At 35.8% G+C, this 14,528-nt stretch overlaps 1 protein-coding gene across 3 annotated transcripts in view; it reads left to right on the plus strand.

The window, feature by feature from the left end:
* The window catches only part of LOC123870747 (scavenger receptor class B member 1), a 117,154-nt gene extending 103,406 nt beyond the window's left edge, over nt 1–13,748 (plus strand). For all 3 annotated transcript variants that reach the window (XM_045914148.1, XM_045914151.1, XM_045914149.1), the window contains 7 exons: nt 4,873–5,079; nt 5,658–5,884; nt 8,459–8,616; nt 9,000–9,121; nt 9,953–10,078; nt 10,485–10,627; nt 11,284–13,748. In XM_045914148.1, coding sequence (XP_045770104.1) covers nt 4,873–5,079; nt 5,658–5,884; nt 8,459–8,616; nt 9,000–9,121; nt 9,953–10,078; nt 10,485–10,627; nt 11,284–11,395 — 1,095 coding nt within the window. In that variant the 3' untranslated portion in view covers nt 11,396–13,748. The remainder of the gene's footprint in view (nt 1–4,872; nt 5,080–5,657; nt 5,885–8,458; nt 8,617–8,999; nt 9,122–9,952; nt 10,079–10,484; nt 10,628–11,283) is intronic.
* The last annotated feature ends 780 nt before the right edge of the window (nt 13,749–14,528 follow it).

Consider the following 14,528-nt stretch of genomic DNA (forward strand, 5'->3'; position numbering starts at 1 on the left):
CCAAGTGCAGATTGATAGACTTCACAGACTTCACACACCTTTCCGAAACATTAACTCTTTGACAAGCAGATTTCCTCACGATGTTTCGGCTCATGAGATACAGTCCACTGACAGACAGACAGACGTACAGCGTAGGCTTAGTAACAGGACCCCGCTGGCAACCTTCGGATAGGAACCCTGACTTTCAAACTTTTCCTGATTATTAACTTCATAAGTAGTTATCTAATTTAATGATGGTCACCCCATATTAAGTTTCTTCAACATACCCATGTATACCGTATAACATCTGCATACTTATATACGTGATCGAGGACTTATTTGAACCTAGTGCATTGAACTTTACTTGTTCAAGCTAAAAATGCACGCAATGCAGTAGTAATAAGGTGTAAAATTTCACATTTTTTAATCTTGGATTATCTACTAGAGGTACGTAACCCTTGGTACCAATTTTCGAAAAATATTGACAACTAAGCTATATCTGCATATAACTTGTGTGATATTTTAGCCCTGTTTACGTAACCATAGCCTAATATTATTTGACACTTGCTGTGCCCGCGACTTCGTTCGCGTGGAATAGTGACTTTTCGGGCAGCATGTACGTTAAAAATGTTCGCCGTGATTCTTTAAATTTACATAACCGTATTTATGAGCCGATTGACATGAAATAAACCCTAAATATTAAGTGAAGCTTACTACAATATATTAGTGAAAACCGTATCTAAATCGAATAAGCCGTTTCTGATAATAGCGTGCACAAACACACAGACAAACAGACAAAAAAAAATTAATTACAATTTCGGGTTCGGCATCGATATAATAACAACCCCTGCTACTTTTTTTTATATATTTCCATTGTACAGACACCACTTTTCTACAATTTTATTATATGTATAGATATCGTCGCGTCGATGGGATCAAACCGAGAGTTCCCTCACTCTAGTTCCCATTGCCTATACCTATCATTTATGGTTCGGCCTATAGTACGTGATGGGTGATATTCACCCATAAATCTAATGATTAGGTAGGTAGGTATGTATAGTCAAAAGCCGTAAGTCGTTTAGCATCCTAATTCCTAATGATCACATTCGAGTGGCACGGTTATGCACATGCGTTAGGTGTGTGTGGCGTGTTTATAGACAAGTGTAAATTAAAAATTTATAACACCCCAGACAAGTGAAAGTTACAGTAACTAGAAAAGAGCTGATAACATTTAAACGGCTGAACCGATTTTATTGGATTATAGCTAAGAACACTCTCGATCAAGCCACCTTTCAAACAAAAAAAACTAAATTAAAATCGGTTCAATAGTTTAGAAGCTACGATGCCACAGACAGATACACAGACATACAGGTCAAACTTATAACACCCCTCTTTTTGGGTCGGGGGTTAAAAAAGGTCATAATTGCGACAGGTTTTTGATGCAATAGTTTCGCGGAATTGCTAATCGAATTCTGAGGCCGACCGTACCTGAACAGACTCGAATTCTGAGGCCAAAATAAACCATGCGACTAATTCAAAGTTACGTAAAAAGCAGTGTTTCAGAGAACTTAAATAATAACTACCATGTAGTTTGTTTCCTAACAACATTGAATCAGGTAGGACCAAGTAAATAATCAAATCTAAACAAAAGATATGATTTACCTATGTAAATATAAATTTTAATTTGCAACCTCTAGTCGACGCATCAATTTTATTTGTACACACGATGTACAAATATAACGCGAAAGGTTTACAAACTCTGTTTACTTTTCTTATAACATTGCTAAAAGTAATAATTTAAGATAAAATGATTGATATGCCGAAGGCTTTAAGGACGAAATTGCCTTGTACGATGGCATTAAGTGTGTTAATTCACAGACCGGGCGTACGATTGCATATTATGTAATGCGCCGATCTTTCTCAATGCCTAATAGCTAGCCTTTTTCAAGCCCCTTGTTACAAAACCAACAGCTGATACTTGCGACTTCAGATAAAGGTTGAAACAAAGAAAACGCGAGACGAAATAACATCCAAAGCGGCTCCTTGTCGTTGTTATTAAAAGATCACTCTAAAGGAGTTCACCTGGTCTATAGTTTTGCAGTCCTTTCTAAAACATAATGTATTACAATGGTTTTTCGATACATAAATCGTAGACACGTACGCGCGTAGTCCATGTGACGTCCTATCTTGCCACGCACTGGTGCAAACGCGTCGCGCATTGTGTGTTTCAAGCCTTAGTAATGCGCATAAACCAAGTGACTAGTAACTTTTAATATACCTAAGGCATACTTAGAGTGGGGGCATGCAATTTTACCTTGAAATGTTTTTACACATTGCTACAATAATTGCCTAATTAGGGTTCATGTTGGAGCAAAACATTCGTTAATTAAATTTAAGTATAAAACGCTTTGATTTTATTTTGTTCTTTAAAGCGCAACGCACACGGCCAGAGCCGAGGCACGTGTCTTTCTGGATAACAATTTATTCAAAGTAAGCTTTATTTGGCACTAGAGACTCGCCCCGGCTTCGCACGGGTAGTTTGAGGGGAACTACATATTCTACAATAATTTCACTACAATAATTTTCAATGTTTGGTGTTTAACATTTGCGCAGCACGCAAGTAACGGAAGCTATCAGGTGCAGATGGGACGATTTTTTGAAATTAATTCGTAATAAAACTATCATCTATTGGTAGTTTATTTTCGCAAAATGTTCATAAACTATAGCCTACTTATAATATTCTTAGGAAAGATAATCCCTCGTTCTATTGGTGAAAGCCGTATGAAACCGTACAGTTCTTAGTTTTTGAGAATAGCCTGAACGAACGCGAACTAAGCGCGGTGGGGGACTTAAATGAAATGAAATGATTTATTTCTTAATTGAATCTTTTAATTTACAACTGTACTTATATTGAGGTTTAAAAAGCCGGGTTCTTGTTTTAGACTCCACTCCACTTCACTAATCTGTTAGAATAGAATAGAATAGAATAGATTTTTATTCAAATAAACTTTTACAAGTGCTTTTGAATCGTCAAATAATTTACCACTGGTTCGGAATGCCGTTCCTACCGAGAAGAACCAGCCAGAAACTCGGCCAGTTACAGACCTATAGGTATGCGTGCGTCGGTCATAAGAGTTAAAATATTTGGTCACAAAAAAGAATAGATACCTACTTAACTAGGTAGATGTTTTATTCATAGACTGTGCAATCCTGTCCTAATACGTCGGACGATGGACAAAAACGGCTTAATTACCAGTTTAGGTTTATCTACGTGCGAATTTTTTACTGATGAAAACCATAACTCGCTATTATTCGACTTTTAATTTATGCGCTATGGTATCGGTATACTTAGAATGGAATAGAATAAAAAAATTTTTTATTCAGATAGCTTTACAACCGGTTTTGAACATGAAAAGAGTTGGTGGTATCAACCGATAGACGTCCATAGCTGGGCATAGGTCTCTTGTAAGGACTTCCACCGCCACCGATCTTGCGCCGCCTGAATCCAGCGGCTCCCTGCGACTCATTTGATGTCGTCTCTCCACCGAGTGGGTGGTCTTTTCAGCGCAGCGCTTTCCAGTGGAAGGTTACCATGGGGTCTAGCACCTTGGGGTCCCATTCTTTTCCTAAAATTTACATACTTCATGGTTTATTTATTAATAAACTAGCTGATGCCCGCAGCTTCGCCCGCGTGGATTGGTCAGATCCCCTGCAGCATCAGAATTGAGGAGTTGGAATCCCAATTTTTTTATGAAACAATGTCCAAAAGTTCCTCTATCGACTAAAAAAGAAATGACGCAAATCGCTTCAGAAATCTCGGAGATTTCGGTGTACATAGGTAGAAAAACACAACTCCCTTTTTGAAAGTCGGTTAAAAAAGTAGCCTATGTTACTCCCTGATCAATCCTCTACTTGTCTGTGAAAATCCCTTGAAAATCGGTTCAGCCGTTCCGAAGATTAGCCTTTTCAAACAGACAGACAGACAGACAGACAGACAAAAATTTTAAAAACGTGTGATTCAGTTATGTTATCGTTCAAATAACCCTATGAGCTTAATATGAGGTAGTTATTTGGAAATTACAGACAGACACTCCAATTTTATTTATTAGTATAGATAATCTACTGCTAGGTTTGGTCCTAGGTCAATAAAAACCTATAATAAATGCGATGTCAAGGATGTCAATAACCCAGGCTCACCTTTAGTATTCCATTCACGGAAACTTAATAAATAACCACCTTGCATTATTTTACTACAATTAAATCCCTCTTAACCATTTTCGGTATGCTTGTCCTACGAGGTCACCTTGTGACTCAGGAAGTAGGTATGTAGATACTTACCGCGGAAGTTATCTGACATCGAAAATTTGGCTACTGCATAAAATTATTTACATTGAAAAAAACTTTTCTATTAATATCAATAATAAAAAACCAATGGTTTATAATATCAATCAATGCTATTATTGACCAAACAAAACAAAGCCAAAGTCACGAGGCCAAAACAAAGTTTTGTAATCAGTATTGGTATCTATATCTACTATAGGTATGTACCAAATGAACCCAATTTGTGTATTCTGAGCCCAAACCCTCGCAAACCTTATACATTCTATTGAATTATTATGTAGGTGCGGTAACGTACGATGATTCCTCAAAGACACATTCCAGATTTTTTCTGCGAAATGCACGTTTTCTCATCAGTCAGGCGTGTGAAGAATTATAAAAAAGAAAAAAAAAATATTTGCTCTAAAGCTCTATAGAAAATTTAACTACCTACCTGTTCTGAAAAACCGCTATTGATACGAACATTTGACTTAGAACCTCCTAAACTGAGGTGACAATGAAATGGTATAATTATAGTAATGCACTACATGACAAGGTGTTCATTTTTGTCCACAGAGTGCAACATCTCAATCAAAGCACGCCGCACGATTCCTCCGGCTTGCCATGGCTTCCATCATGGACATCCTCAAGATCAAACCCTTCGTGGAAGTGTCTGTGGGGCAACTGCTCTGGGGATACGAAGATCCGCTGCTGAAACTGGCCAAAGACGTGGTGCCGAAGGAACAGAAGCTCCCATATGAGGAGTTTGGACTCTTTTATGGGGTAAGTTTGATTTCGTTCAAGATAGCGTCCTTGTTTGCATTACCCGTAACTCCCAATTACTTGATACCAAGTTAACATCAAATCTTAAGATGAAAGTGCGTTCATCTAGAAGGGGTATGGCAGATTTATTACTTAAACCTACGCGATATTGTGTCGAGAGGCTAAATCGGTGGAAGGACCAGAAGAAATTATAAATTTCCAAATTGACCCAGCCGAGACTTGCAGAGTTCTCTATCTATTCCAGTTTTTCCTCGGATCCAAATCTTATTATACAGGATTGTTCAAGATGTTTTGCATCATCTTGTGAATTAATTAGCCACTAACCAGTAACTATTAGCGTGTCTGTGATCGTCGGCTTTTGCAGTAGGTAGGTAACTTTATTGTGGACGTCATTCCCGCTCACAAATTACACCGGAGTCAATGTTATCAACTTGTATAAACAACCAGTTCTAGATGATCGGGTACGTCAATCCGAAGCTTAAATACCTACATCTCCAATGTCCATAATATCTGCCGTTGTTATTTTGCACCCCATGACAGTTTGGTAGTGTCTTATAAGATTTATTCCATTATTCCAGAAAAACGGCACTTCGCCAGACGTAGTAACCATGTTCAGCGGCGGCTCTGACATCACGAAGTACGGCATCTTCCAACGCTACAACCATCGCGAACGCCTGCCCCACTGGAGCACGGACGAGTGTAACAGCATCGCCGGCTCTGACGGCTCCATCTTCCCTCCCCACATCACCAGGAATGACACCCTCGCCGTCTATGACAAGGATCTGTGTAGACTTTTACCCCTCCGGTAAGTTCCTATAATATCCTTGATCGCAATCTCCCAACGCTACAACCATCGCGAACGCCTGCCCCACTGGAGCACGGACGAGTGTAACAGCATCGCCGGCTCTGACGGCTCCATCTTCCCTCCCCACATCACCAGGAATGACACCCTCGCCGTCTATGACAAGGATCTGTGTAGACTTTTACCCCTCCGGTAAGTTCCTATAATATCCTTAGTCGCAATCTCTCAACGCTACAGCCTACAACCATCGCGAACGACTGCCCCAGTGAAGAATGAATGTAACCGCATCTCCAGGCAAGATGATGCCTCAGGACTTCATGTTCCATCCCCGTATCACCAGGAATGACACCCTTGCCGTCTATGACAAGGATCTGTGTAGACTTTTACCCCCTCCGATAAGTTCCTAGTTCCTTTGATTTCGAAGATCTTTGAGGAGAGATATTATAGCCTAAATAATCGTCCTAAAAGCAATTTTTAAAATCGCCTCTATAGGTTCAAAGAAACCTACTCTTTATGGGGTAATTCTAAAAACAAAATGCTAGAATGTTTGTCAGAGTTCCGCACCTGAAAGTTGCCGAATTGACCCTATTACTAAGCGTCCGCTGTCCGTCCGTCTATCTGTCTGTCACTGGACTGTAAGTTGTAACTCATGAACCGCATCTCTGTTTTAATTAAATATACAGGTATCCGACTTTATAGATAACATTAATTTAGCTTTATCTCTATACAATAATATCTGTAGGTAGGTATAGGTATATATTATTACTATATATCTACATTGACTATACCTAATGTTTATAGTCACCGCGCGCGTAAGCAAAGCAAGACAATGGGTGTCCTGGACTATATAAATAAATAAATAAATAAATAAAAAAATATACCATTAAATGTGGCAGGCCATCTAATTTTGTATCTACATACAATAACATCTGTAAGTATACTTTACATTGACTAATGTTTATAATCACCGCGTAACAAGAAGCGAAACAAGACAATGGGTGTTCTGGATTGTTGTTATTATGAAATGCTTTATTCAACAATCTGCGTGTTTGTTTGTAATACGAACTCACACGGCTCATAAGTTATACATGCCTACCTACATAAATGTTTGGATTCCTCTGCCACAGTTTTTTCTGGTTTAAGACTTTTATTAGTTCCATAAAGGAATTTCCACTTATATGAAACTTACAGGCTATGGTTACAGAGTTCAAAATTACATTTTAGAGCGCACAATTATTATAGATGTGTTAGTAGACAATTAAGATATGTTATTTCAATTTCTAACTTCTAATACATAATAATATTATAATATTACACTAGTGGGTAGATTTATACTTAAATTCTTAAAGTACCATCGCAACAAAAAATATACGAGCGCGCGAGGTCCAATAGTCAGCGCGAGCCACGGCTGAGCTGACTGAGCTGACTCACTATATAGATTACATAGATTCATAAACGAACTAGATGTGACATGAAAAAATATTATTTATATTTGACAAGTTCTTAGTTATTTTTGTTTCGTTATTTTTATAGTTTAAGGCTTATTCATAAAATGGGTTTTTAGTAGTTTTTTAAAAGTGTGTATACTTTTGCACTCTTTAATATTTTTAGGAAGTTTATTATACAATTGAGCACTTTCAAATGTAATATTTCGTTTACCATAGTTAGTTCGTGGTGCGCGTAAGATTATGTTGTTGGCACTTCTTAGTCGTTGTAATTGAGGATATTTATTTTTAATTGCAAAGGTTATGTTTGAGTGTATTTCTTTTGATAATAATTTTCGGATTAGGATGCAAGTGTAATATTTGTAGGTATTACTTATGTTCATTAATTTAGTTTCTTTATATACTTTTTCTGTCGAGGTTAGAAAATCATAGTTAAATAATACTTTAATCAATTTATTTTGTGCCGTTTGTAGTACTTTAAGATTAGTATTAGCTGCTGATCCCCAAACTTGTATTAGGTAGTCTAAGTGTGGCTTTATAAGTGAGTTGTAGATTAAATAACGAACTTTATGGGGTAAGCAACGTACAATACTGCGAATGGCTCCAGTAAGAGATACTAATTTTGTTTTAATATTTTTAATATGTGGTTTCCATGTAAGCTTATTATCTAAAGTTAATCCCAAAAATTTTTTCCTTCATAAAACCTCTGAACAATTTTTTTTAATATGTTAATAGGCTTGCGCTTGACTGAAATCACACCAAACAGGCGATCCTGCAGGCTAAGGTGGAGCGCGCCTGCCCAGAAAGTGCCTATTCACTCTTTCTTCTTTTGAGTTTAAAATATTTTTGATATTTTAGAAAATTCTATTTTTTATTATATGCCCTAAAATTAGGGGCTTTAGGGGTATAACTACTAAGAGAAAGGTCAAGGATATTAGTCATGCACCTATATTTTTTTTGAAAAGGCCTGAGGTATTTGTGGTACACACGACAGGAAAGAAACTGTAGGAAAAGAAACTGAAAAACCTACTTTGGCTTGCTCACTTATATTTTTTGGCATTTAGACCCTAACGTAAAGTTCGTTGTTTCACTTCAAAATTCGGTTTATTTTATTTAATACCCTCTATTCCAGATACCTCAAAGACGTAGAATCGAGCGCGGGCGTGCAAGGCTTCAGATTCACCCCACCAGAGGACGTGTTCGCGGACGACGAGCATAACAAGTGTTTCTGCCCCGCCGGCCCGCCGTGCGCCCCCAACGGGCTATTCAACGTATCCCTATGTCAATATGGTGAGTTTATCCAACACGACCAACCACCTCTATGTATCTAGTACTCTATATATTATCTAGTGTAGTAGACGAGTTACTCGTCTTGTGCGCAGTAGGTAAGTACTAGATAGAAATCTATAGGGTTTATTGGATTCCTGCTTAGATGCCCCTATCCTTGTGTTATATACATAACAAGTAGGTATATTACATAATAAGTAGGTATATTATTTTGCACCGTTAGATATCGATTAGCAGACCTCAAATTAAAATACATCACATATCGTTTGTCGGTCCTCGAGTTCATGATATTCCACATCAGCTTCGCTTGAACTATGAACTTGGATCAAAACCCTTCCTGAGAGAGGTTGGTATCTCTATTTTAAAATGTCATTAATTTTCCACAGATTCGCCTATAATGCTTTCCTTCCCGCACTTCTACTTGGCTGACGAGAGATTCCGCGAAGCTGTGGAAGGCATTTCACCTCCCGTACCTGACAAGCATCGCCTCTACATTGACATTCAGCCCGTAAGTGACATCGCGATACAATAATTACCCTGTTCAAATGCTAACATGCCTACAGGCACAGTTAGGATTTTATTCTAAATTTTCTCTCTCACGTTACTCTTAGTGAGAGAGAGGGATAAGTAATAACGCAATTGAAAGGGAGGAATTTATTAAGTTTTATGTCGCAGCGCTGTGCAAACTGAATTGCACTTTATTGCGTCGTAATAAGAGTTTCTATTTATTCAAACGCTATATTTTAGTCTGGTGGGGGCTAATGATGACCTTCTTAATGTCGTGTAGTTCTGACTTAGGCCTCATTTACACGAGAGCTTTTTAACGTCCGTTAAAAATGCGTCCAAATAGAACAATATGTATTCCCAAATCCCAAGTATATGTTCACATGTAAAAAAGCGCTGACCGTCCGTCCGTCCGTCCGTCGTGTCTGTCAAGAAAACCTATAAGGTACTTCCCGTAGATCTAGAATCATGAAATTTGGCAGGTAGGTAGGTCTTATAGCACAAGTACAGTAATAAATCTGAAAACCGTGAATTTGTGGTTAAACATCACAGAAAAAAATTTAAAATGTGTTTAAATTTGCAAAGTAAGATAACTATACCAAGTGGGGTATCATATGAAGGGGCTTTACTTGTACATTCTAAAACAGATTTTTATTTATTTTTAAGTATAATAGTTTTTGATTTATCGTGCAAAATGTCGGAAAAATACCTGAGTACGGAACCATCGGTGCGCGAATTTGACTCGCACTTGGCCGGGTTTTTTAAGAACCAGTCAGCTAAAGTTTCCTTAAGTATTATGTTATCAGAAGATAAGTGTAGTGTGTGTGGTCCGCAGGAGATGGGCACGGCGATGCAGGCGCGCGCGCGCGTTCAGATCAACCTGGCGGTGTCGCAGGTGGTGGACATCAAGCAGGTCGCCAACTTCCCCGACATCGTCTTCCCCATACTGTGGTTTGAAGAGGTAAGCCCAATCTACACCAATCACTACTACCCAAATTATAACCTAGATGATGAATGATTTTCTATCTCGCTTTGATGAGTGATGGCGTCTCTTTCACTTGCAAGTATCACGAACCATAGAGTAATAAAGACTATTGAAAATTCCCTCCAAAATTTATCTGCGCAACGTTATATTATGGTGATTGAAATTAATTATTTTTACTTGAAATTAAAATGTCGAGTTGACATTTAGATATATGTATTTAGTAAAGGTTGATGTGTGTGTGTGTGTGTGTGTGCGTATACTGTTCAAGATCAGATTATATTTTGAGCAATGTATTTAGTAGTTTTCTCACTGTTTCCTCGTAATTAAATATGTATATATTTAGATAGGCAGTTTTTTTAAACATTGTTTAATTCTCTTGCAGGGCATAGATGAGCTCCCGGAATCTGTATCATCGATGCTCCGGCTGGCCACCAAGGTGCCGCCCATCGCACGCGCGGTCCTCGGCTGGGGGCTCTCCGCTCTGGGGATACTGCTCATCCTCCTCGCAGTCACCTGCCTCATCCGGTAAGCTGGCCATCCATCAGCCTGCTATAGGTATAGCGCATAACAGAGGAGTCTCCTGCAATAGTGGAGCGTTGCGGGTGACAGTTGTCACAAATTGACGAATTACTGAGCTCTCGCGTCGTCATTACACCCCTCCCGCAGGAATTTACTGAGTTATGCGTTATGCCTTTATTTCCACAGCTGGACGGTTCCGGCAGTAGGTAGATACTAGAATCTCTAGTACCTATGCTAGTGCTCAGTGTCCTGTTACGTCCAGTCTCACAATGTCCAGTATCCTAAAACTTCCACTTACCAAAACCTCAAGCGTCTCAAAAATCTAAATGTCTAGTCCTACATTGTCGTGTCTGCCGACTACAATAAGCAATAACTACATACTTACTTCTATACAAATATGTATTATTAAAGTCGATTTTTATTATATAATTGTACTTTTTAACATAAACGATTTTGAAACTGGATAGACGTGACGATGTAGGACTAGACATACATAGAAGTCATTGGACTAGACATTTATTAATTCTGCCCTACCTAAACCTTCCCCATGCAGGGTAATCAATCGATCCTACCATTCGTGAAAATGTAGCTTGAATTTATGCTAGCCCTTTGTTTAAGCATCTTTACCTATTATTAAAATGAAACCTATGCGTCTCTTCCAGGTCGTCACATCGTCAAAGTACGTTAAGGCTGGAAGGTCACGCGGTAGCCAAGCCTCCGCCTCCAAAAATACCCGGCAAAGAAAATGGTTACGAGTTAAACAATAGAAGATAACATGTAAATTGCGCTTTTATTATTCTTAAATATATTCGTAAACGTGTTTGTCACCGTTTTTTGGCTCGATTTTTTTCTATCACTTTCTACCAAATTGGTAGAATTCGGTAGAAAGGTATTTTATGTGAAATGTTCTTGCAACACTGTTGTATGAATTTGTGCCAAACCAAAAATCTACCATAAATAGAGAAAGAAATCTTTGCAAAAATTAGAAGAAATTGAACAAAAATAATATTTTGCAAACTATGACACGAATAAAATGAAAATTTGAGCCAAAAAACGGTTATATTCATACCCCTATAGATTAAAAAACAATAGCCTTAAAATATTATAAATTCAAATTAAACTCCCCCTATATTTAGAACTTTGTATTTTTGTTAAGTTTTGTGACTCGAATTCGATATTATTTACTTTTGATCTTGAAAAAATTATATTTGTCAACTTTATTTTACGGTAAAAATGGTATTTTAGTTTATTCCTTAGCATTTTTACTCGTTTAGGTACCACCTCTTTAACGTTATAGGGTACTATTAAATAGTTCGTTTTTTATTTTAAGTTTTCTTTCAACGAATGTGATAATTTCAAATTTAAGATTCGAACAAATTTAGTTTTAATAACATTCGGGAATTTGGTTTGAATGACTGTTTTTTTAACTGTAAATATTTTTAAATCTTCGGTCGGGCTTCGGGTTGCCATTAAATAAAAACTTTGCAGTTTTAAGGCAAATGTAAAAATTAGACAAAAATAAATTTTATAACACGGATGATGAAATAGGTAGGTTTTAAAGTCATAAATGTTATAAAATTGAAGGAATCGCAAGGTTTACTGTAGGTAAATACGCGGTAAATTAAGATAAGATTATAAGAAAAGATAAAAAGTTGGTCTAAGTCGAGCGTCTATCATTTTTTTATAAATTATCAGATATCAATCTGTTTACTCTGAATAATAACAAAAAATAGTTTTATAGTATACTTTCCGATATTTTGAGTTTTATTTTGTAAATAAATATTATTTTGACTTTTTAAAGGTAAAAAAACAATAGGTAGGTAGGTACTTATTTACTTTAAAAATCTTATCTTAATTTATCTTATTACTAAATACCTAAAATGTACATTATTTTTACTGATAGACTAGTCTGTATCCATCCTTAGGTCTAGGTGTACTTTTTTACCATTTACTTTTTTTTCTTAGCCTTAAATCTATCAAGGAATGGTATTAGTTTAATTTTAGTCATATTATAACGTGAATCATATATTATATTATCTTGTTACTTGTCTTACAATCACATACAATTATAACAATAATTCAGATAGCACGATCGTCATTTTGATTCTTATAAAAATATATCACAAAATTAGCAATAATAATATCAAAATAATAATCCTACTGCCTAAACTATTGAGTGATACAAATTTTTTGATATAGTTAAATAAATCCCAATGATGATTGATATATTTTCAACTTAAATCTACCTACATAATATCATGTAAAGATATTTATGTATCTATTCTTTGACATGATTAAATATTTACTTTTGACTGTTGTGCATGGATGTGAAATAATTTGACGTGATAATTATAACGATATATTAAGACAATATACTATATCTTAAATAATATAGTACATATACTGAAAACACTGATTTTTTTTCACATAGTTTTCCATGTTGACAAAAGGTCTACTTAAAACAATATTGCTGTATAAAAAAATTGAACTTAAAAGTTTGTATTTTGTTATAAATATGTTTTTTAAACGAATGTAGAATTGATTAGTTTGATTATAGTGTATTAATATTGTAGGGACCTCACTAATAAAAATTTACACATTGCCTATAGTTACATGGTATTTCTGACAAACAGTTGACGTGTATAAATCAAGTACCTTTACTCTATAAAAACTATGTAAATTATACTAAAGACCTATAAATTTGATACTATTCGATTTGTATTACCTAAACTAGCGACGTTGTTTTTTTGTTTGGAATAAAATTAAAAAAAAAATAGTTATGATTTAAATGTTAATTTGTGAATGTATTTGTACTGAAATATAAAATAAAAGTTATGTCATTCCTTTAATAGGACAGTGCTTGTGGCAACACTAAACAGTTGTGGCTTGAATACATTATGTAACAATTTCTATTTATTTACATGGGAGAAGATCTTTTTTGTTAATTTAGTACCTACTTTTTACCTATTCATGTTTTTATGCACCAATTCTGTTAATGTTGCCACATCATCTACCTATAATTTGCTCAAATTCGGGACTTAATTTTTAACGCACGTTTATTATAATTTTATTGTGTAAAGTGCGTTATGTAAATAAATGAATAAAGGTGTAAGTTATATTACAAATATTTGTTTTATTTTTACTGCAATCTCTAAATACCAACAACAAGACAAGGAATGCTAAGTGATACACTACGAAATAAAACAAGTGTGTTAAATTTTAATTTCATGACTTATTTATTTTATTTAATATGCATTTTTGAACACAAGAATGAATAATTTAGTAAGTAAATACATTAAAAAAACTTGATTACTTATCCACTATTACAACCAAAAGAATATAGTTATAAAAATAGTGTGTAGTGTAAAAACTACTACCAAGCCACTAATGAAAGTTGTAACTACCAAAAAGATTTTGAGTAAACTCAGTTGGCGCTATTTATCAATCTTGACTATGAACCAGCTTTCAAAATGGCCTTTGAGTTCACATAGACATCCTTATCAGTGTTTTTCTTTACACAAATATTCTCAAAGCTCAAATATTCAGAAGGTAAAGAAAAACATATCCTTAGCGCATTTTGTAATCGTGACTAATTTTAAATATTGGCTTAAGAAATGGCAAGCAATACTAAGTAGATATACAAAGAAAACAAAAAATCATTGTAAAAAAATCTTCTAGATTCTAAATTAACTGAAAAATTTATAATTTATATTAGATTCGGGTAAATCACAAAATCATATGCGCCGGCGCGATTGGGTAAACTTTGTTGAAAAATAATAATCGAATATACAAAGAACCAAAAGCATAATCCGTTGAAACAGACAAATCTGCATGGTGCAACATGTAGCATATACATAATATGTCCAAGCCAGTCACCAAGTGAAACTCACCACCACCACACAGCACC

Source organism: Maniola jurtina, chromosome 13, assembly GCF_905333055.1.
Source record: "Maniola jurtina chromosome 13, ilManJurt1.1, whole genome shotgun sequence".
Taxonomy (NCBI): Eukaryota; Metazoa; Arthropoda; class Insecta; order Lepidoptera; family Nymphalidae; genus Maniola; species Maniola jurtina.